Source organism: Garra rufa, chromosome 5 (assembly GCF_049309525.1).
Source record: "Garra rufa chromosome 5, GarRuf1.0, whole genome shotgun sequence".
Lineage (NCBI taxonomy): Eukaryota > Metazoa > Chordata > Actinopteri > Cypriniformes > Cyprinidae > Garra > Garra rufa.
In genome coordinates, this window is record NC_133365.1 from 12350072 (window position 1) to 12374913 (window position 24842).

The 24842-nt window shown below is 36.9% G+C and overlaps 2 protein-coding genes across 8 annotated transcripts in view; one reads left to right on the top strand and one right to left on the bottom strand.

The window, feature by feature from the left end:
* The window catches only part of ncor1 (nuclear receptor corepressor 1), a 95939-nt gene extending 81147 nt beyond the window's left edge, over positions 1 to 14792 (bottom strand). For 3 of the 7 annotated variants that reach the window (XM_073839504.1, XM_073839498.1, XM_073839497.1), the window contains exons 1-2: positions 14524 to 14792; positions 5085 to 5291 (exon numbers count right to left, since the gene is read on the bottom strand). In XM_073839504.1, the coding sequence (XP_073695605.1) occupies positions 5085 to 5192 (108 nt within the window). In that variant the 5' untranslated portion in view covers positions 5193 to 5291; positions 14524 to 14792. The remainder of the gene's footprint in view (positions 1 to 5084; positions 5292 to 14523) is intronic. The other 4 variants (XM_073839500.1, XM_073839502.1, XM_073839501.1 and 1 more) reach the window with 2 other exon arrangements.
* A 413-nt stretch (positions 14793 to 15205) lies between these two features.
* The window catches only part of pigl (phosphatidylinositol glycan anchor biosynthesis, class L), a 34751-nt gene continuing 25114 nt past the window's right edge, over positions 15206 to 24842 (top strand). Inside the window, exons 1-2 of the mRNA XM_073839977.1 lie at positions 15206 to 15565; positions 15814 to 15913. Of these exons, the coding sequence (XP_073696078.1) occupies positions 15232 to 15565; positions 15814 to 15913 (434 nt within the window). The 5' untranslated portion in view covers positions 15206 to 15231. The remainder of the gene's footprint in view (positions 15566 to 15813; positions 15914 to 24842) is intronic.

Genomic DNA, 24842 nt, shown 5'->3' on the forward strand with positions numbered 1-24842 from the left:
ACTTTAATTTTCCAGCACTGACTCGTTTGCTAAACTGAGCATTTCATCTCACTTGTGCTGACGGTCCCGATACCAATTCAACATGTTGATTCGAGCAAACTGCCACCGACGTTCACCCGACATGTGAAACACACCAAAGAAACTAGCCCGACAGACGCTCACCGGTGGCCCAACAGCCGATCATTGGCTTGGTCTGTCCCGGCCTTAACCCATCCTTAGTCACAATCCAAGGGTAAAGCAGTAGTGAATTAGTAAATCTCTCTAATTACAGTCATTAGTATTGACATAATTGAGACAATGAACAGCGATCAGCTATTAACTTTAAATGACTCTCAGATCAAGGTTGTCTGTCTTATTCATGATAAACTATGTTGGTTTTAGGTCTGTTCAGCTAATGAAAAAACTCTTTGAGCTCTCATTTAGATGCTGTCAGAATCAATGAAAAATATGCCCAGAGTTGCACATTATATCAAATGAATACCGAGGCATGGTTTTGTATGGCTAAATGGTGACAACGCGATCACAGTTGTCTGAGTTGGCTGCGGTACAGCAGGATTACTGCAAGATCTGCTGATAAGAGGTCACCACACTGAAATAGACGGACATCAGATTTCTTCTAGAAGCCACTCATACTATTGACCATCTGTGTTGAAGATGCTTCTAAACTACTAACAATCCCAGAACAAACATGGCCATGTCTATGTCTGCAAACAGGAAATGTGTAAATAATTGAGTAATGTGAATTAAAATGAGAAAAAGTGCAGAGAAGAGAGAGAACAGCTGGGGTCTGTTTATTTCTGCTTCTCTAGTTCTACGGAATGTACTACAGTGATAACCAATTTGATTTATAACGCTGAGGGCCCAGCCATTTCTGGCCTCCTTTCATCTGAGACGGAAGGGATGTTAAAAAGAAAACAAGCATAAAGGGGCATTCACACATACAGTGTTTTGTAGCGTCATTCAATTTCAAAGAGAGCTGGCAAATTTCCAGAGACATGAGCAGCAGAAGTAACTAGCAATGCAGTTACCTAAATGCCAATTAGCTGCAAGACAATGCGACCACTAGCAACAGGAGCGAAAATACTGTAAACTTGATCAGAATCTCCTGAGAGATGCTATTGTTGAGTGTATGAAAAGACAGGAAAAGCCAAATGTAAAAATAACTACTCTAAAATTTAATGTGATATGAACAAATTGTTCTTTCTACTAATATTTTTGGGGTATATAAGAACTTTTAATGGCTTAAAATCCTACAAAATAGTCTGATAATGGCATCTTATTACATTCATTAATGCTTTTTAATCAGGGCTGTGCCAGTTAGTGTGACAACGGTGGTGGTGGATTGCCTCCGTGGTGATACAGCAAAACACATTTTTGCACAGATTCATGTTTCTCAACATAATTATTAGAAAACAAGTGAAGCACAAATCTTTGTTTACGAAAGAATAATTGGTGAGCAGCCAAATTTTACATCGCCACCATGGAAACAATTAGATTCATGCCAAACGAGAAAAGGTATCCATAAATTTAAATTAAGCCGCTTTGCAGTTTGGTCACTCGAATCGTGATAGAAAGCAGTCTAAATTTTCTTAATTTTGTAAATGTCAGTCTATGCAAGTGAACTGTTGACAAATTAGATAATATTAGTCACTGTGTGCACAGGCTATTTTATAAATATTATCTCTTAGGTTAGGTAGGGAAGTAACAACATCAAAATCTCACGATACGATAATATCTCGATATGAAGTCCATGATATGATATTTATTGCGATAATTAAAAAAAATAAAGACTAAAGAAGACTTGCACATTTTAAAGTTTAATTATTCTACCTTTTTTGGTATAAAGGTATAATTAATTAAATTAAAAAATTAATTTTGAGAGTTCAAAATTAAGAGCTCCAACCCATGTTCTTTCGATTTTATATTGTTATTCCTATGACAGTGATAGCCATATATTGTAAAACAACTGCACTGTAAAATAAATAAAAATGAATATTTCATAGATATATTATTTTTGCATTACAGTACAGTAGGGAAATTACAATACTTATTTCCTAACTTTTACACTTGAAAAAGATACACATTCTTTTGGTTTTAGTTCGTTTGACAGCTACTGTGCCAAGCATTAAAGCCCAAAACACAACTTTAAAGACCTTTTATTTTAGAATAAGAAGTTTAAATGTATTTTAAAAACTACATTTTTTTGCTATACCACAATATTGATAATTAGGGGCCAAGCACCGAAGGTGCGTAGGCACCTATTGTTTTCGTTCTGTTTCTTCTTATTATTATTCTTCCGCCGCAAGTCTATGGCAGCCCATAGAACCGCTTGCGGGAAAGTTGTATAATTTGGCACACTGATAGAGGGCAGACTCAACATTAACTATGGCAAGTTTGAAGTCTCTAACTCAAACTCTCTAGCGCCACCACTTGTCCAAACTTTCACTTTCTTTTTGCTGATAACTTTTGAACCATAAGCCATAAAATCAAAATTCCAATTTTCTCTGAATCCTTGGGTCATGCCGAGTCGAATGAACACCAAGGTTTAGTTTTTTTTCAATAATTTATTGTTTGTAAACCTACTTTTTCGAACTCGTCCTAGACGGTTTGTCTGATTTTCACCAAAATTGGCTCAGATCATCTTCAGACCATGCAGGCAAAAAGTTATGGAATTCAAGTTGATTGGACAAACCGTTCTCGAATAACGCGCTAATTAATTCTACGAAAAGCGTTCAAAAATGGAAGTGAGGCCATATCTCCGCAACGCTTTGGTATATTGAGACCAAACTTGGTGTGTGTTATAACAAGCATGACCTGAGGCTACATGCAGTGTTTCGTCACAGTGCCACCTAGTGGTCAGGAGATATGAAAGTTGCCTATTTTTGCTTATAACTTCTTAGTGATTTGGCCAAAAATCTCAAAACTTGTCCCGTTAGATTCGGAGGAGCATGCCGAGTCGAACCATATCCAATTTTCCCATGTCAGCCATTTTGGGTGTCGGCCATTTTGAATTTAGCTTTAAAATGCTGTATCTTGAGAACGGATTAACGTATCGTTTCGACAATAATTACAAAAATGTTCGGCACCATGCCCTGAATGTACATACAAATTTTGGGGCCAGCGCCACCTTGTGGTCAAAAGTTATAACGAAATTTCGAAAAATGCTAATAACTTCTGAAAAAAATGGCTTATTGTGATAAAAGTGATCTCAAAATAATCCTTGGGTCAGGCCGAGAACATTGATACCAATTATGCCAAAATTGGCCTAACTTCCTGTTCGCCATTTTGATTAATGTAGAAAACCTACTTTTTCGAACTCCTCCTAGACCGTTAGTCGGATTCTCACCAAATTTGACTCGGATCATCTTCAGACCATGCTGACAAAAAGTTATGGATTTCGTGTCGATATTCGAAACCGTTTTCATTTAACGCATCAACGAATTTGCAAGTAAGATGCCAAAGCGCATCGGAAGCTGTATCTGCAACGCTTTGAGGTATTTGCACCAAATTTGGTATGTGGCATTACCACCTCACACTGATTACACCACATCAATTTGGTAGCAGCGCCACCTATTGGTCAAGAGTAATGAAGCATTCATTAACCATTAGTTTTAAAATGGTCAAAAATGCTAATAACTGTAGATAGCATTAGCCTATTGTAATGAAACTGGTCTCAAAATATTCCTTGGGTTATGCCGACAACATAGATACCAATTAGGCCACAGTTGGCCAAACTTCCTGTCCGCCATTTTGATTTATGTTGAAAACCTACTTTTTCGAACTAGTCCTAGACCGTTCGTCCGATTTTCACCAAAATCGAGTCAAATCATCTTCAGACTGTGCTGACAAAAAGTTATGGATTTCATGTTGATTGATGAAACCGTTTTCATACAGCACCTCTATAAATTTTAGGCTTGATGTGAAAAGGACTCTGAGGCTTTATCTTTGGAAAACTTTGACAATGACACCAAACTTGTGTACGTTTGTCACCTCACACTAAACACACCACATCGATCTGATAACAGCGCCACCTGTTGGTCAAACGTAATAAGCCATTAAATCATATCACTAGGTGTTCTACATCATTATTCAGTCGTTTTGACTAATCATCTTAAAATTGCTTCCTTTTACTTATTGTTGCAGTTGGTCTGCTGTTCCTGCCATCCTTAGCTCCTCATTTTCCCCTTTGAGTGCTTGGCCCCGTAATTGCTGCTTGCAGCTATATTTTTAATTTTAATGCACCTTTAAAGTTTGCATCTCATTAAAAGCATAATTTCTACACTGTGAACACACTGCATGCATACAGTCATGCAGTGCATTTTAAACCAAGCTTTAGGTTTTGCAAACAAATGCAAGTTTAGCTTTTAGCTAGTTTACCTTATGTAAATATTTAATTATTTTATTATTTTTTAATAATAAAATTGTTAGACTAAGTAAAGCCGTTTCTGTCTGCTAATACAAACAGCTATTTTGCAGGGATGAGATCCAACAGAACAAGAGGACTCAATTGCTCATGACACCAACAATACCAAAAATAATAATACATCCACTTAAGCAATAAAACCTCTGTACATGTAAACGCCCCATGATACAGCACTCACTATACAGAGGTGAGCAATTAAGTGGGTTGGTCTGGCTGTTAGTGAACTGTGTGAAGCAATAAACCTTTTTGTCACATACATCTCACTGTCAGAGAGGAAACGAGAGCTGAGGCAAAGAGACAGCAGGACATCTGCATGTCTAAAACTAATGTGGGTTTAAAACACATGGGTTGTTGGTATTAACATCCTACTCCAGGTATTGACATTTCAGGCTAAACAGAGGATGTACAAAACCCATTACGCCTGTTTCCTGTTTATAAACTTTACAAAAAAACTCTCGTTAAACTAAGGATGATGAAACGGCTGTTTGCAGCAGTATATTAGGACTGCTCTGTTACAGAGAATAGGTGGTTCAGAGACACACAAATTGAACAAGCAGAAACAGCAAAGTTACTGATATAGCTCTACTTTAGCACCTTTCTTATTATGTGGTTTAAAGGCAGAGTAATGTACGGTGCAGGTGAGGTAGCGTGCTATACTGACCGAAGGGTGGCGTGTGGAGCTGAAGGTGTAATGCACTGAGTGAGGTGGGTAACGGCTCTGTTCGCTGCTGAAGGACCCCTGGCTGGGGGGAAAGCCTGAACTAGACATGCTCCAGCTGTCTGGTGGGGTGCTGGAGGCTCAGATAGGCCTGGAGCACTGTTACTCAATCACGGGCTCAACGTCGGCATGACTGTGCTGCCAAACCACCTGTGGAAGAGAGAGAAAGAAGGAAACATCAGAACATTTCAGGAGTCTTGGGTACAAACTCTTTCCATGACCAAGCAAGTTTTTAAAGGTCTCGGATCACAATGTGTGACCAATTGGCAGCCATTTCTATTGACTAAACGAGCTTTGTTTCACAGGATTGCTATGCAAATGTTCTGCTTGTTTTTTCCAGAAAATGTTCTGGCTTTCCAAAACCCAACAAAAGACATCTCAATTCTTATCAAGCCCATGAGATTTCTAATGATGTCAATATGTTGACACAAAAGCACATCAAAGAAAATGACTGCATGGGGCATCTGTCTTTTCAAGAATGACTCAATGCTTAATAACTCTGCCTTTCTGCTGTAGTTTTTATGATTCTTAGGCTAAAAAAATAAAATAAAACTCACATACTTCACAACTCAAGGAACCTGTCACCATACCAGTACTTTCACAGCAATATTTAATAGCAACTAGGGCCCTATGATTTCCATGAATCACACAATACAGTCATTAAAAATGGAATTTATTGTATAATGTGGAATGTCTCAGACATTGTCCAATTTTGGATGAATAAATCAATAGTAGGGCAATACAGTTTGATCAAAACATGATATTGACTAGTGAACATTAAGCTGCAAAAATACTACTTAAATATGAGTCCTGCATGTTATGCACTTTGCTGTGTGAATGAATGGCGCAGACCCACAAGTTTTGTTTACATACACATACTGAAATGTGGCACTTATGTCTCAATATATGTGTACATGAATTAAAAAAAGGAATAAAATCAATCTCTAGAACTGCTCTGAGAGTCCTTTCATGAGCATTTGACCATTTCTTCTAAAAACTACCATCTCATATACAAACAGAAACTTAAAAGGTCTTCACAGCAACCAGTCAAAATAAAAGTCCAGTGAAACTGACAGAAATATATTACTTAATGTAATGATAGTACTCTAACAATAAAATAATTATTAAAACATAAGGATAGGGATAAAGATGTGCTTGATTTGTTAAAGTTGATTAGATTAAGGAATATTTACCAGAAAAAAACAAACAAACAAAAAAAGAGTAGAGTGAGTGTACAGAGTGTAGAAAAAAATCTGAAAATCAGGGAAAAAGAAAAAGGTATGGATTCCTAGGGCCCTAAGCAACCAATATACTGAACACTAAGGGGCCGTTCACATGTCGCGCCTAAAAACGCGTGGAAAACGCTAGGCGCGCTGCTTTCTTCCTTATCAAAGCGCTCGGGCGCTTGCGCTCCGGAAGCGTCTGCCGTTTCTAAGCAACCATCAGCTGCGCTCTAGCTCCAAGCCTATGCGTCTCCATGCATTGTTTCTTCTATTAGCATCAAAATAATGGGGGCTTGACAAATCATAAAGTTCAAGAAATCCCTGGACCACAATGATGAGCTGCTCCTCCATGTTTCTGCTGAGGTTTCAATGTAACGGAAAAACGTGAGGAAGCTGATTGGTTAGTTCATGTCACATGACCTGCGGTGCGCTTGCGACATTCTGAAAAGTTGAGATGTTTTTAAATCGATGCGGCACGGACGCACCTGGAAAAAACGAGCGCGTCGCGACCGCGTCGCTTCCAATATGCGAGCGCAAGCCGCGCGTCTCCATTTGAAATAACGAACTTGCGCGCGCAAAAGACGCTTCATGTGAACGGCCCCTAAGGCTGTAATTATTCCTCGTTTTAATTTGAGTACTCAATTTAAAGAAAATCTTGTGTCGAGTAACCGGGAAAAAAACGGAAGTGGCACATTCCACAGACGGGAATCCATGAAACGCATTTCTAGACCGTTTTCCAGGGCTGCATGATATATTAAACCCATTTAAAGACATCATAAAGTACATGAAGAAAGCATTATCATTTTAAAATAAAAGCTCAAAACTCGTTTTGATGTCCACATATCAAGAAATTGCAGTGGCTGTAGCAGTTTTGTCATAAAGAAATGTCCCAATATTAAGTGGATTTTTTAATTAAATATTGTTTTGCCAATAATTAGAAACACTGCTTAAAGACTTTCACCAAGTAATTATTTACATACTATGAGAAACTGAATGGCACAGAAACAAAAGGATGGTTGACTTTCATGATTTTTCTTTCTGTTAAACTCGAAATGAAATCTAAGGTCAACATGGACGTGTGCACAGCATTTGCTGACTCAGTGCTGCTTCTCGATGTACTGTCTTGTGAAAGCACACCTGTTGACCTTACACTCAACGCCAGTGCTATCTGTGACTGGACAGCGTCCACCTATTCTGACACACGACACGTACCAGGAAAATGCAATAACAGAAGATGCTACAGTAAACCAATGAAGCTTTTGGAAGCAAAATCCATAAGTTTTCCATTATCACGGAAAAAACTGTAAAGCCAATAACAGCTGGAGTATTCCAGTGCCCTCACTTCCATTCCTCTATTCAAAGCATTGTCAAATGCTGAACTATACAGATGCATTACAGTTTTATTTCACTATTAGCAAGAACACATTTTTGTATATCCCTAAAATAAATATTTAGTGTGATGCACTAAGACCTTTTCATATCAGGTCAAAAGGTCATGGGCAATTATTTGTGTTTTAGAGATCATGGGTCACACTTCAGTACACATTCAAAACCTCTGTCCCATCGACCAACACGTGAGTCTGTTTGCATACCCAAATCAGTCAGCAGGAATCTCCATGACTGGAACGGGCCGACTGTTCCTTCATTCAGAGTGTGTGCGGATGGGATTTTCCAAACACACTTCCAAATGTTTATCTGTCAAAGCCTGAGCAAGAACATGGCCTAATCAGGAGGAGATACAGCAGACCTATTGTTTCATATGTCCACGCTTCACTTTTATACCTTTTTGTCTCTCTTTCATCGACCTGCACCTCCATCTTGCTTCCATTCATGCCATAAATTTAACTTCATGTCATCACTTGAAATATATCTCAGGCTAAATCAAAAGCTATTCCCAAAGAGAATAGCACTAAACATGCACTGAATCAGTGTTCATAAAACATATTAAACACTGAAATGTCATTTACAAATTAAACTTGATGCAAAAACACTGGGCAAAAGCTAAATATTTAGAACAAGAGAGCAGACAGAAAGCACAACACTCCCACATCCTGCAAAATCCAGGATTTGTCAGAAACATCTGCCACGCTGATGTCATTTGGCCCCCTTCAACACCACTATAAAGAAAAATCACCAAACCTCCATTCTGGACATGATCTGTCAAGCAAAGACAAATCTTCTTTAAAAAAAAAAAAAAGTAATGCTGAAATATTCACATGTTTTGTGCTGGGGAAGCTTACTCTGTAAACTCAACTTTAACAATGATCTGAGATCAGTCCTGATAGTCAAGATTATATTTGGGAAGAGGAAGATCAACCTAGATCAGCATGAAATGGCATCCTCTCCCAGAGGGAGTCTCTCTGCCGGACAATCTTAAAGAGACAGTTCGCCAAAAAAACAAAAATTCACACAATCACACAACTTTTTCTTGCAGAAAATATAAGATATTCTGAACGATGTCTCAGTGTTTATTTCTCCATACAACAAAAGGTAATGCATTTTAATATTCTTTAAAATATCTTCTCTTATGTTCCACAGTAGAAAGTCAAGTTTAGAAGCACATAAGGGTGAGTAAATGACGACAGCATATTTGTGTGAACTACTGATGGACAATCAAAATGTTCTTGATATTTACACATATAGGAGGCTAATCTACAATTAAAAAACATACTACAAGCTTCAAAACTCAAAATTAACTCCCCAGTTTAAAATAAGAATTATTCTTTCTTATCCTTCTGAAACACCTGGATCTGAAATCAGGATAACAGTGATGAAATAATTCTCCTCTCCAATTAAAGAGACAGTTCACCCAAAAATGTAAATTCTTTCATTAATTACTCACCCTCATGTCGTTCCAAACCCGTAAGAGCTTTGTTGATCTTTGGAACACAAATTTAGATATTTTTGATTAAATCTGAGAGCTTTTTGACCCTGCATAGACAGCAAAGCAACTACCATGCTCAAGGCTTAGAAAAGTAGTAAGGACATTGTTAAAATAGTCCATGTGACATCAGGGGTTTAACTGTAATGTTATGAAGCTACAAAATTGTTTTGTGTGTGCAAAGAAATACTATTTAACAATTACATTTCTTCCATGCCAGTTCACGAGAGCACCACTACCCATGTGTGTGGCTCTGCTGACGCAGGAGCTTAGCCTAGAATCTAGACGCGCCCCTAGCGGCAGCAAATTACATTTGCTTCCAAGGGCAGTCTAGTAACTCTCCGTTCACTTGAGATTTCCAAAAATCCAAAATCGACCGGGCCAATCACGAGTCGGTGGGCGGGCTTAACATGATGACGACTGACCTGCGACCATAAGTTCCGTCAGACGTTCTCTGGTTCCGTGAAATATGCGTGAGAGATAGAGCGATGTCTGCTGCTAGCGAACAACTTTCTTTCGAATCGGCTTTGGCCGCCACTCTGAAAGACTTGAAGTTAAGCTTTTCTCTGAGAAAATAACAAGAAACTGCACTGAGGTCGCTCTTACAAAAGAAGGATGTATTTGGAGTTGACTACGTCACTTTCTTCGTTGCTCTGATTGGTTGTAGCGCTATCCTATTGCGTGGAGAGGGAGTTTGAAAGACAACCGTTTATCCCGCCCCTCTGGTGGAGCGCTGTCTATGGAGAGTGCCCAGACCCTACATTTATGTGGGTCTGGCTTGTCAGGCTAGCAGGAGCTGGCATTCTGACGTAGAATGCAATTGCGCTATGCCTTGTTTACAAGCAGAGGAAGGTGCACGCTGTTCAAGCATGTCTGAAGATTTCGATAGAAAGGATGACTTGCAATTTTTTACCCAGCCTTCCTTATTTGTACCAGAATAAACAGACAATGAACTAAGAGAGATGGATGGTCCACGTCAGAATGCCGGCTTCTGTATCAGCAACACCACAAGTGTTGTGGTACTCTTATGAATAAGCATTGAAGACTGACATAGAGGAGAAGAAATTATTGAACAAAGTCGTTATTTTTGTTTTCTTAGTATACACAAGAGTATCCTTGTATCCTTTCTTAGTATACACAAAAAGTATCCTTGTAGCTTCATAAAATTACGATATGTCATCAATTGGCCATATTGGAGGCACTGAACATAAACAATGCCACTGAACCGAATGAAACATGCATAATATGCCGATTATTGCTGCTGAAAATGGTCAGTTATTGTCATGTTTTGGGCTGTGGTAATCGGTTGGACCGGGAAAAACATTTGAAGTACTATAGACTGCCACAACAACTCAAGAAGAAGAGTGCAAAAAACTGTCAACAAAACAAAAGGCATACGTGGTTGGCCAAAGTGAACCAGGATTTCCAGAGCAAGAACAAACACAATTTTTTTGTTCTTATCATTTCTGGTTAGGTAGGCTAATATATAAAATATTAGGCTACTATCTTAATTAATACTGCTTGCACATATCTTAACCGCCTATTAAATTTAGTTTGCCAAAATATTGCGTCCTTTCCTGCTTACTAAGTCCTTCACTATATGATTTTGCAGCTTCCATGCGTTTTTTCTGTGGTTTAGACAGCATAAATTAGCAGAACGCCACATACAGTAGTACATTACACTCTTAAAAATAAAGATGCTTTAAAAAGTGATGCCATAGAAGAACCATTTTGGTTCCACAAAGAACCATTCAGTCAAAGGTTCTTTAAAGAACCATCTATTTCTTACCTTTTTATAATCTGAAGAACCTCATTTGCCACAAAGAACCTTTTGTGAAACAGAAATGTTCTTCAGATGTTAAAGGTTCTTTATGGAACCATTTAGACAAAAAGGTTCTTCTATGGCATCGTGAAGCACCTTTATTTTTAAGAGTGTACCCTGCAAACCATGCTGCTGTTTACATCCGAGTATCGCCAATACGGCCGCACATCTGGGTAACTGACCAAACCGTGATGTAAGTGCAAACTTTCTATTACCTTTCTGGACCTTAACCCCTTAACTGTCGCCCCCCATTTTTTTAAATAGGTATGAAAGTGCATTATCCAAACTTTAATTGTTGTAATTCATGAACTCTTTGGAATACAGATCTAAGGTTGGTCTCTTTTTAAAGAAGACAATCAGCAGATTTTTGCAGAAGTGGAATTTTCTCCAAAAAATAAAGTGTCAACAAATTATAGAAGTTTAAATTTACTGTAAATAAAATGTACTGTACAATTTTTATTATATTTTATATAAAATACATATTTTACATAACAGGTTTTATCCTCAATTTGATATCAAATTGAAGCCTCACATCTAAATAAGTTATGTTCCAAATTTGAAGTTGATATGAAAAAAATTAAGGTTCCTGTGAAAGTTTGTTAAGGGCATTATACCACAAACAGCCACCGGGTGCCATTGAAATGCCATATATATTTTTTATGCAATTTTCTGTCACAAAAGTCTAAATTTGTCTGAAAATTTTCATTCTATCACAAAATAACCACCAAATATGACATCCTGAGACTCAGACCTTTCCAATGATATATTTTTTGTCAAGATTGTAAAAAGTTGTGATTCTAAAAGGCCGTAATGCATTTTGTAATATGACACCACTAAGGGGGAGGAGACCGCCAAATGATTTTAAAGTACAATTTCCATGGTAAGGCAATATCCGATTTCAAAATGGTTTTCACAGGATGATTCTTGAGCTTCTAAGCTTTCAAATGATATATAATTTATGATGGTTACTAAAAGATTTGATAGAGAAAAAGGACAACGGAAAAAAGAGTGCCAAGCGTCCCACAGGTGGGACGGTGACAGTTAAGGGGTTAAGGAACTTGCAATGCTGTCTATGCAAGTTCAGAAATATTTGGATTTCCTCAAAAAATATCTTAATTTTGACCTTTAACATGTCACTGATCTTTTCTTGTGTATTGTGGAGTACATCCATGTGAGCAAAACAGATTATTAAATAAAGGCCTGAGTACATCGGGTTTAAGAGGACTAAACTGGAGAGCTTCTGCATACATCACTAGAGAGAAGTCTGTTGTTTTACTGAAAATACCAGCTATAATATTTGATTCACAATAAGAAAATCTAAGAAAATAAATAGGGTGAATTACTGTTTCATGCTAAATTTTCACATTTCTTGGTATCTATGCGTCTCATGCAGATTTGGAGTCCTTAAACATCTCTACAAACAACATTTAAACCACAATAGCCTTTACAGTCTCTGCTCTGCAACAAGACCTCAAGTGTTGACCTGTCATTTGAACATGATAATCAACTGATCATCAGACTATTAGAAAACAACAATTTTATCAAGAGGGCTGAGTGAAAGGATATTTAAAAGTCACAATAAGAACGAAACCCCTCCAATACTCAGTCAACGTGGCAGCTTGCCTCTGAGTATTTTCCGGTGCTTGCTTGCTCACTAGCATTACCGTGCCACGCTTGGCCACAGACACGGCAGCACAACAGTTACACGTCCTGTGTTCCACTTCACTGTCCCTCAGCCAGCACATTAGCCAATGCTTATAAAAACCAACTGCAATGAGAAATGGAAAAAAAAACAGGCCTGGCACTCTTTACAGGCGCACTGTATCTCTCCTGATGGCAGGCCTAATTAAGCTGCAAGTGGTGCCGCAAACAAAGCCGGGTTCTTCTGCAGGGTCAAGACAGAGAGAGGTGTTTTGTAATCAACAACCAGATGAACGAGCTTTGAGAGTTCAAAACACACTGATCTTTCACAACACTAAAGGCAAATCAACCTGGGTCTGTCACCTTGAACAGAATGGTACAAAGTCTGAGCTGTAAGTGCGAATGACAACTTCTTTTTTTATCCTATGCGGTTATTAACATGCTCACTGTGAACTTCTGCTTTAACGGCAGTCTACCCTAATTAACAGGTCTAAAAAATGTTGAAAATGTATTCAGGGGGTTTCTGCATGCTAATCAACATTTAGACACGCCAGAAGTTGACACTCGCCATGAACAAAAGTTGGAAAGTGACTGAAACTTGTTACCCTCAATCTCATCAGAGCACCTTTCACATCTTTCACACTCGGCTAACCAGTCATGAGGGGCTGGTGGTTGGAACTAAAATGCTGGAAGGTACTTTCCCTTTACTATGCATGTCCCATTATGAACCCACTGTGAGTGCAAACGAATTTAGCTCTTAAGCATTAAGTGTGTATAGACGTGCTAAAGTGAAAGAGGAAGAAGGGCACTTTATGAATATTTAGATGTGTGAACCTGGACCACAAAACCAGTCATAAGGATCCATTTTTTTAATTAAATAAGCTTTCCATTGATTTATGGTTTGTTAGGATAGGACAATATTTGGCCGAGATACAACTATTTGAAAATCTGGAATAAAAAATAAAATCAAAACATTGGGAAAATCGCCTTTAAAGTTGTCCAAATTAAGTTCTTAGTAAAGCATATTTCTAAAAAATGAAGTTAATATATTCACGGGAGGAAATGTACGATAATTTTGAGCCATGCAGTGTATTTTTGGCTATTGCTACAAATATACCGTGCTACATAAGACTGGTTTCGTAGTCCAGGATCTCATATTTCATCTAAAAGATACTTTTTCCAAGCATGCCATGTGTAATCAGCATGTGTAATATTTAAGGTTGATAATTACAACATTACTACTTAAACTATGTTGCAAAGAACGGTCATCAGTTGTGAAACATATATAGGTGCACAAGTCCAAACTTTATGTAATTTCCAGTCAGCAAAGCTGACACATACATGCAGCTGGTTTCACATTCAGCACTGTTATTCTCGTTCAATGCCTGAATTTACAGACTATTTGGTGTCTGTAAGGACACCACACGTGTGTATGTGACAGAGCACACTTTAATAATGATGCTTTTCTGCAGTAAACTCCAGTCTGTGGTGTAAACTCACACTAATGGCGTTAGCAAGCAAGCTACTGTTAGATCATACGAGGAAAACTATTTAACCGGAAACCACACACATAACCTAACGTTAAACGTCCCGGCTACGCAGAAATGTAAATCAACCGCAAAAGAGAGCATCTAAATTAATATATAGTGCAGAATGAGACTGGAAAGAGTCTAAGGGAAACCGCCGTTAGCTGAATGTTTCACCTTTGCATTCAAATCCGCGTCGCCATCTTGAACACAAGCGCTTAGCGTTCACTAGCCTGCTTGTAATTCCCCACAAAGCGTCCAAAATATTCACATTAAATAATACACTCACCTCATGTCCTTAGAGACACTCCAATAAGCGCTGAAAGGTGAGTCTGTGCGGTATTGTAGTTCGTCGGCAGTGAGACTGCGCAACACTCTCACACACACACACACACACTTCAAACACAGGCTAGTTATTTGTCCTCTCTGAGTCGTGGATATAAATTCAAGTCGCTTTCTACAGGATTCTGCGCCTGAAATTAAAATGCGTCACAAGTGTACCAATTTCTTTTTGCTGGACGCCGGGTGGCTTGCATTTTGTGCAGCTCTGGTGCACCTGAGGAGACGAAGTGAAAGAGTTTTTCTCAAGCAAACAGGATGAAACGGTGTGACGTTCAAACTCTCCCCACAGGCGGCCTTCACCCCACCCAAACCTCAATATCCGAATATTACTGTGTACCATAATTAGAGGAAAGAGGTGTTTTATTAAAAATCGTAATTTCGAAAAAACTCATTCCCGTATTAATAATTGTTTTACATTTGCTTCCGCATTCTGCTGAGATATTTTGTTAAAAATCATTTATTCAATTCTGTCACGCAATTGTGCTTTTTTGCGAATTATAAAATTATATGCGGTATAAAGGTTGGAAATAGAAATAATATTAACATCTGCTACAACAACACGGTCTTTTCGTGTAAACAATTCGCTCTGCAGGTCCATAGGAACCATTGGTCAGGAAACGATGTTCCACACGGACTCTTTCATGGCGCGGTCGAGATGTTTGTTTTCGTTAGCATCATATTTGTCTTTGCGGCTTGCGCTATTTCTATTAAGTTTGTGTATTACAGATATAGCCAGTTATGGTCACACTTGCTGAATAAAATATCCAGCCCTTTATACACCGTTGGAAACTCCAATTTTTGTCCAACACAAAAGAGGTCCAGCGCGGTCTTACGGAACTCAGAGGATGACAAGCCGCGCCTGACAGCCAACGAGACTCGAGTTCTGTTAGTCACTGCACATCCAGATGATGAATGCATGTTCTTTGCACCTACGGTCTTAAAACTTGTTGAGTCACAAGCAGCTGTTTATTTGTTATGTTTGTCGACAGGTAGGTTTACTAGTCCGTAAAATGAATCATTATCATAATCTTTTTCAGTTGTAATGCAAACTCTGTTTGGCTATTAATAAACAAAGAAAACGTTTTTCGCAAATACATGTTTAATAATGCAGTTTGTACAAATTCTGTACTTTATGTGCGGAACCGATTAAATAAAACAAATCTGAACTTATGCTGAACGTATTTGGGATGCTTGTGAAATGTAAAACAGACACTTAAAATGTTTCTGCAATGCTCAGGCAATTACAACAATCAAGGACTCCAGCGCAAAAGGGAACTCCTTGACAGCTGTGCAGTTTTAGGAATCCCATCTGACCATGTCACCATCATTGATGACAAGTAAGGGCAGCACACAGGACATATCATTTTCACACCAAAATGTAAACGGCTGTCATAATTTACTTACACAAACTTGTATGCAGAGCTGGGTAGTAACAATTTTTTTACGTGTTTACGTAATCAGATTCCAAAAATGAAGTACTTGTAATTAGATTACAGTTACTTTTTTGTTGATTACATGATTATATTTTATTTACAAAATAGCGATAATTCTAAATTTATTGATTCTTTCTCTTGACTCTCCCCTTTTTAAAACAGCCTGCTGTATATATACATCCAGAAAGTTTTGTGGATGTTAATTTTTATTTGAATTATCACTCCGTTATTTTACCATGTATTACTTTGGAAGGCGTTTGTTATTCAAACACATTAAAATGCAGAAATTCACAAATTCTTTTTTTGTCATCTGATCCTCTTTTCATCTAAGATATTTTTGTTTGCAGTACCCCTGATATTTAAAAAAAAATATTTTATTAATGAAGTATCACATTTGCTTGTTCATGGTTCTCTGACATTGGTTGCACATGACAAATATATCCTTTTTTCAGAAAGTGTTTTATTTTGATTCATTTTAAAATTGTTTTAATTTAACATTTTTATGATTTAATTCATTATTAGCTTTAATTATTAGTTCCTTCACAAACCCAGTTTGAGAAACCTTGACGTAATATAATGTTTAATGCACTTGTTAACAACAAATGTATTAGATTTTATTACTGTATTTTTATATCAATATGGTACGATGGTAAGATTATCCTATTTAAATCAATGGGAAAAACGAGATAGGTCCAAAGTAATCTAAAAGTAGTCTGATTATATTATCTAAAATGTGTAATATAATAGATTACGTAACTAACTACAATTTTTGTCAAATAATTTAGAATCAGTTACCGATTACAATTTGTAATCTACCAGCCCTGCTTGTAAGGTTTATATCCAAACCTGTTAACCAAAAGTTACTATTCAGTATCATTGTATGAGAAAAAATTAATGTTGACTGAAACTGTGACTAATATTCTACTTAAGTTATTTTTTTATGAAAGAAATGTATAAGTTTTTAACAATACAAGGGTGAGTTTTTGGAAAAAACATAACATTTTAATGTCTACCTCAGCAATCATCTGAAGAACTTTTAAAATAGAAATCCAGATAATAAAGATTTTTATTCATTTTCACCAAGGCTGCATTTATTTGATCAGCAAAATAGTGATATTTTGAAATTGTTACATATAGTTACAATAGATACATTTTATGTATTGTTTTCCTGAATTTTCAGCAGTCAATACTCCAGTCTTCAGTGTCTCATGATCCTTCAGAAATCATTCTAATATGCTGATTTATAAACATTTTGTTATTATTATCAATGTTAAAAACAGTTTTTGCTGTTTAATATGTTTGTGAAAATCGTAATACGCTACCATTCAGAAGTTTAGGGTAAGTATTCTTTAAAAGAAAGAAAGAAAGAAATTCATATATTCTGTATGCATTAAATTGATCTAAAGTAAGAGATTTATATTTATAAGAAATGCTTTTTCTATTGAACTTTATTCATCAAAGATTTCTGAAAAAAAAAATGCATCATAGTTTCCACAAAAAAATATTAAGCTGCAACTTGCGTGTATAAATATGTATAAGTATGAAGTGCAACGTCACAATGCCGTTGCTTCTAATGAATGAACATGATAAAGACCTCACTTGATGAGTAAGATACACAGGCCTTGATGAGTAAGATGCCAACACCGATCTTAAGCATAACTCCATTAAGATAATAAAGATTATGTCAATCCATCAGTGTCCAACACTGACAATAAGCCCTACTCTTGGTGGGGGTGTTTCATTAGTCCTCTGAAAATAAACATTTAGGCCTAGTGCGGCTGTCCCCCTGAGGCTTTAGCCGCAGTGAGGACACCCATTAAGGGTGTACCACGCTGGTTCTGGCCCCTCCTCTTCTCCCCTGGCTGCCCTGTGAGCAAACAGTGGCCGGGCTACAAATGAAACACCTCCATTCTTGTCACAACAGAGGCACAGACAGCTTAAGCTGATGTATGGGCGCTCGCTCTGTCACCAGTTGACATAAATGACCAGGCTGGGAGACTAAAGAGGGCAGTCCTCCACCCCCTGAGAACTCTATGCTGACATGGCCTGAAGAAAGAGTCCATGGGGCAGGATTGTCTAAAATGGTCAATGTGATTCCACAATATCAGTTTGATTATGTGAGCTCCTTAACATCTGTGTGGTGTTATCTTAGTCACGGTTGAATTTTCAGTGTTTTCCTGAATCATCAGCTGTTTTTCTCATTCACTCTAATAACTGTCAACTTTATTCCAGATTTCCAAAATACAAGCCGCCCAAAAAGGTTTTTCGCCAACCACATATTCCATCATTGCTTAGCTGTGCCAGAGTCTGGCTGAGTTACAGATCACCAGCAGTAGTCTTAAAGGAACACTCCACTTTTTTTGGAAATCTCTTTGAAATCCATTCAGTCGTTCTCCTGTTCTGGTGATATCACTTTTAGCATAGCTTAGCATAGATCATTGAATCCTATTAGACCAATAGCATCACGTTCAAAAATGACCAACGAGTTTCGATATTTTTCCTTTTTTTGAAAACTTGACTTTTCTGTAGTTATATCGTGTACTAATACCAGTGGAAAATGTAAAGCTGTGATTTTTCTAGGCCGATAAGATTAGGAACTACACTCCCATGCCGGCGTAATAGTCAAGGAAGTTTGCTGCAGCGCCTGAAATTAGTTCCCAGCTAGTTTAGCATTTGTACATGTGCTGCGTGATATTACTGCGCCTGCTTCGGCCATATTACGGCAGCAAACTTCCCTGACTATTACGCCGGAATGGGAGTGTAGTTCCTAATCTTATCGGCCTAGAAAATCTCAGCTTTACATTTTCCGCCAGTATTAGTACACAATATAACTACAGAAGAGTCAAGTTTTAAATAGGACAAATATCGTAACTTGTTGGTCATTTTTGAACGCGATGCTATTGGTCTAATAGGATTCAATGATCTATGCTAAGCTATGCTAAAAGTGATATCGCCAGAACAGGAATGGTTTTCAAAACGGTAAAACTCAACTTATTAACTCGGGGGGAGTTGGAGAATGAGCCTATTTTCAAAAAAAGTGTAGTGTTCCTTTAAAGAAACATGTATCAGTAATATGTGGTCAATGTGTACCATAAAGTTTGTATAAAGTAAGATTCTTAATGTTTTATTTCTATTTTAAGTAAATGCTGTTCTTTTGAACTTTACCTATTCTTCAAAGATCACTGGAAAAAATGTATCATAGTTTCCACAAAAAAATATTAAGGAGCACAACTGTTTTCAACATTAATAATAGTAATAAATGTTTCTTGATCATTAAATCAGCTTATTAGAATTGATTCCTGAAGGATTTGTGACACTGAAGACTGGAGTAATGGGTAAATATATTAAACTAGAAAATAGTTCTCTTAAGTTGTCATACATTTTCACAATAGTACTTTTTTTTACTGTTTTTGATCAAATAAACACAGCTTTGGTGAGCATAAGAGCCCAAGCCTCAACAAGTTCAACAAGTAGACATGCACAAAAGGACAATGACAAAAAAAAACCTTATCAGTGCTGTATTTTTCAGTGTTCTGTAACAAGGGATCTGGATAGACGAGTTTTGCATGCATTCCCAGTGAAAGTATCATGGTGATGTGTTCCTCACATCCTCAGTGCCATGAGCTTAGTAAACAGTCATTTGGCAGATGCTTTTATCCAAAGCGACCTACAGTTTATTTATTCCAAGGAGAACCTAAAGTTAAGTGCCTTGCTGAAAGCCACAAAGTTAATGGGCTTACATGAAAACTGCAGACTTTTCTGTGGTAATTTTAGGAATAAATTCGCAGACAAAAGTGTGTTAAACAGAGCTGTGAGTATATTTTTCATACAAATATTTAGTAAACACATGATGTGTAAAACGAATGACAGACATTCCAGTTCCACTGAGTTCTTTCAGTAGATGTCTTCATATACAGGTTACGTAAGAGCCTGGCGATGGCTCATTCAGAATCCTTCTATGACTTTTAACCACTGCATGTTTATATGTGTGTATTTTCAGTAACTGGCATTAGCCATCATTGAATGTTTTTATTAGATTCAGATGTTGCAATATCACCTGAAGTTCTGCCAGGCAATGTGCTGTCATTGCATTTATACAAACCAGCTGTGTGTGTGTGGGAGAGAGATCATTTTAGACATGATTATTAAATGTTGTCTCTTCAGAACATACTTCTACAGCTAACACCTTCTTTTAGAAGAAGCATGGAATGGAATTTAATTTTGAAGCATTTTTAGTCATTTCATTTTTTTGTGCTGAGTAAACTAAATCGTGTTTATTCCCAAAGACCCTAAATCCACATTTGGAAAAATGTAGAGAGGAAATAATCCATCAGATACCACATGGATTTGGATTTTAGCTTGCAGCTGGACTATAAAAATAATTTTCTTAAATGTTTAGATGTTTTACTTGAAATCTAACAAGTTGAAGTTTATGCTTAAAATGTGGAATAAAAAAAAACATTTGCCAGTGGGTTAAGAAAAATCAGCTTAATGGAATGCATCTCTATTGGTTCTGACAGGACAAAGCAATCTTGATATGATCCATCTTTACACAGTATTTAAAGCTGGAACTCACTAATTACACGTTATGTTTTAATATAATATACTTAGAAAATTAGAAATACACTACCAGTCTATTTAAAGTGTTTGCTATTTGAATATATTTTAAAATGTAATTTATTCCTGTGAGCAAAGCTAAATTTTCAGCATCATTACTCCAGTCTTCAGAATCGCATGATCTTTCAGAAATCGTTCTAATATGCTGATTAGCTTTTTCTTTGATGAATACAAAGATCCAAAGATCAGCATTTATCTGAAATAAAAAGCTTTTTGTAACATTATACACTATACCATTTAAAAGCTTGGAGTCAATATAATTTTTAGAAACTATAGAAATTTAGCAAGGATGATTTAAATTGATCAAAAGTGATGATAAAGACATTTATAATGTTACAAAATACATTTATTCTGTTTCAGATAAATGCTGTTCTTCTGAACTTTCTATTCATCAAAGAAACCTCAAAAATCTACTCAGCTGTTTTTAACATAATAATAATAATAATAATAAATGTTTCTTAAGCAGCAAATCAGAATATTAAAATGATTTCTGAAGGATCATGTGACTGGAGTAATGATGCTGAAAATGTAGCTTTGAAATCAGAGGAATAAATTACATTTTAAACTATATTCAAATAGAAAAGCGTTAGCTTAAATAGTAAAAATAATTCAAAATTTTTAGTTTTTGGTGTGGATCAAATTGAGCAGAAGAGACTTCTTTAAAAAACATAAAAAATCTTAGTGTTCAAAAACTTTTGACTAGTAGTGTATGACTAGTAGTGAGTTTTTTACTACCACAGTTTTCTATGGGAGAAGACTATACTAGAAGCTTGCACAGCTTTAACAGAAGACTTTAACAGAAATGTAGCCAGTGACCAACCTTAAAGTATATTCATGAGGAAAACTATTTTATTTTTTACCATAGTTTTACCAAATTCTCTAAAAGCAACACTTATATACACAATACACAATATCTTGCTTCTCAAATAAATGTACTTTGTTTTACATTTTTAGGCATTATATTGGAAAAAAATATTAAGGATTGATTTTTTTTTGCAGTATGTGCCCTTGTTTCATCCATCTGCCTTATAATAAAGGTCCATCCCAGTCAAAATGTCAATTTGGAAATGGGTTTTATAAAAGATTTTAAAATTAGGACAACAAAATCCATACAGCTTGTACTCATAGTCTTTAGCTGGTCCAGAATCTCTGGAAATTATTATGTGCTTCTATCTGAAAAAAACATATGAAGGCATTTTAGACAGGGGAAAAAAAATATTTTTTTCAGAAACTTACTTCACTGGGATTGTGTTAAATGACATAAGTCAGAGTTTCCTGTCCACCCACAGAACGGCAAGCAAAAATATGATGCATGTGTCACAAAGTTTTCCCAAAAGAATTTGCATAGTCATGGTAATATGTTTTCCAGGCTGGTTTCCAAGTGCAGTGACCCACCCTGCCTGCAGCTCTTCCCTGCATGAATTCGTTCCTTTAGTAAAGTGCCCTCTAAGCTCCCTTCTTGGCGTTGGTGTTATCGTGCTTAAACGCTGCAGAGCCCCAGAGGTCCAAAACACCATCGCCTGGCTGAAAGTTCTCCACATTTAGAGTTTGTTAGTTTCTTGGAAGGATGGAAAAACTAAAGCTAGCAGTCCCCTGAGTATGTGTGTGACTGATGGATTCAGAGATTATGCTTTTATCTGGGCTGACATCTAAGCGTTCCCAAATTTAACGAGACAATATTTCCTGGTTTGTTGTACGATCGGACACCGAGATACGCCCTTGTTTTGACTGCTTTGGACACAGCTGTCAAATGTACCTCTATTTGGGTTGTTCAGTTCTAACACATGATGTTACGTTCAAACCCTGAGCGTGTGTAGTACGAACCCTTTTTGTAAGTGCGGGGTCAATGACCAGTCGTCTTGTTTTAGACTGCTCTAGTGGTGGTACGTGGAATCAGGGTGTGTTCTGAGAAGCCTGGGAGTGTTTGTGTGTGTGTGTGTGTGTTGACTAGGTCGTAAGTATCATGTAAACTCAGACACCCACCTGGAACTTTTATAATCAGTTGGCACTACGCCCAGTTCGGCTGTATGTCTTTCTCTATTGCTCACCCTAGCTTTATTTTTTTAACCTAATGTACACACAGAATAAACTTTGATCCTTTCTGACTCACTCTATCTTTTCCCCGCTCACCTTTCCCATCATATCTCAGTCTTTACTCATGAGCTGACACTGTAATCTTTATGATCCTTTCCTCTAGTCATTCACAAGCACGTACACAAACACACACTTGGCAAAAACCCAGATCACGAATGACAATAAGTGAGCTTTTGTACAGCATATTTCATGCTCAGTTACTCCATTCAAGGTCATCCCGATTTGTTTTTGTATTTTATCTACAGTATGGTTCAGAATTGGCTGGAGATTCAAACCAAAGCAGTATGCAGTAATGCATAAATCTGAAAGATGAGCTTCTGGGTCTTGTGTTTGCATAGCATGACCTCAGCAGACTGTGGTAATCTCTAGCTTTCATGTGCACGTTTAAGCTTTTGTGTGTGTGTGTGTGTGTGTGTGTGTGTGTGTGTGTGTGTGTGTGTGTGTGTGTGTGTGTGTGTGTGTGTTTGCGCGTCTGAGTCTAGGCAGGGTCATCTGGGCTCTGAGCTGGTTCAGGAAAGGTCGCTGTGTAGTGATCAGGATTGGTGTGCATGCAGTGATCCTATTCATTGCCTGCTGTCAGCAGGCCTGACCGCTGTCGTACAGAGAGTTCTGAACACACACACACACAAACAAACAAACACTCAACTGACTAGACAAGGGTTACATAAGTGCACATAGTTAGAGTGACAAAGTCTTGTGGACTTTAGTCTCAGTCTCAGACAGCATGGCCACAGACTGCTCACTCACGTACGTTGCATGCATAACTGGAAAAAAACTGGCTATTTATCAGTTCACCAGGAAGTTGTTTTTGCAAGGTGCTTGGTCTAGTTAATGGATTTACAAAGTTACAAAGTTTAAAACAAGAGACACTGAGTCTTATTTTATTTGAACTCTACAGAGATGACTTCCATTTAAAACAATTACTGTTCTTTTGGACTTTTTATTCATCAAACATTTCTACAGCGTTTAATAAATGTTATGAATGAAATGTTTCTTGAGCACCAAATCATCATATTAAAATAATTTCTGAAAGATCATGATACCTAAAACTGGAATAATAGCTGCTAAAAATTCAGCTTTGTCGTAACAGGAATAAATTACATATCTAACAATAGTTTTCAATATATTTTTGATCAATATTAGGTATTTATAATATTAATTATTTGTTTATGCCTATTTTTGCCTATTATTAGATTTTTTTTCTGTTGTAACAAGTGATAACAGGAACATTTTGAGTTGCTTTCATCTCAGAATGACTAGTTATATGTACAGTTGAGGTCAAAAGTTTACATACACTTATTTATATATTATGCATAGACTTACTTAGTACTGACCTGAATAAGATATTTCACATAAAAGACATTTACATATTGTCCACAAAAGAAAATAATAGTTGAATTTATAAAAATTAGCCTGTTCAAAAGTTTACATACACTTGATTCTTAATACTGTGTTGCTACCTGAATTATCCACTTTTTTTTTTTTTTTTTTAGTGATAGTTGTTTATGAGTCCCTTGTTTGTCCTTCAGGTCCCCAGCAAAATCCTTCAGGTCCCACAAATTCTTTGGTTTATCAGCATTTTTGTGTATTTGAACCGTTTCCAACAATGATTGTATGATTTTGAGATCAACTGAGGGACTCGTATGCAACTATTACAGAAAGTTCAAACACTCACTGATGCTCCAGAAGGAAAAACGATGCATTAAGAGCAAGGGGTGTAAACTTTTGAACAAAACAGTGCACATTTTTCTTATTTTGCCTAAATATCTATCTTTCTTTCTATTAAGTACTGCCCTTACAAAAGATACTACAAAACTGCTACAAAAGATACTTACATGTTTCCCAGAAGACAAAATAAGTAAAATTGACCTGGACCTTTGTATTCAAAAAGTTTTCACCCCCGGGTCTTAATGCATTGTGTTTTCTTCTGAAGCATCAGTGAGCGTTTGAACCTTCTGTATGCATTATGAGTCTCTCAGTTTTCCTCAATGTAAAAAAGATGAATCTCAAAATCATACAGTCATTGTTTGAAAGGGTTCAAACACACAAAAATGCTGAGAAACCAAAGAATTTGGATTTTTACAAAGAACAGCAGGCAGTTTAACTATTTAGGACAAACAAG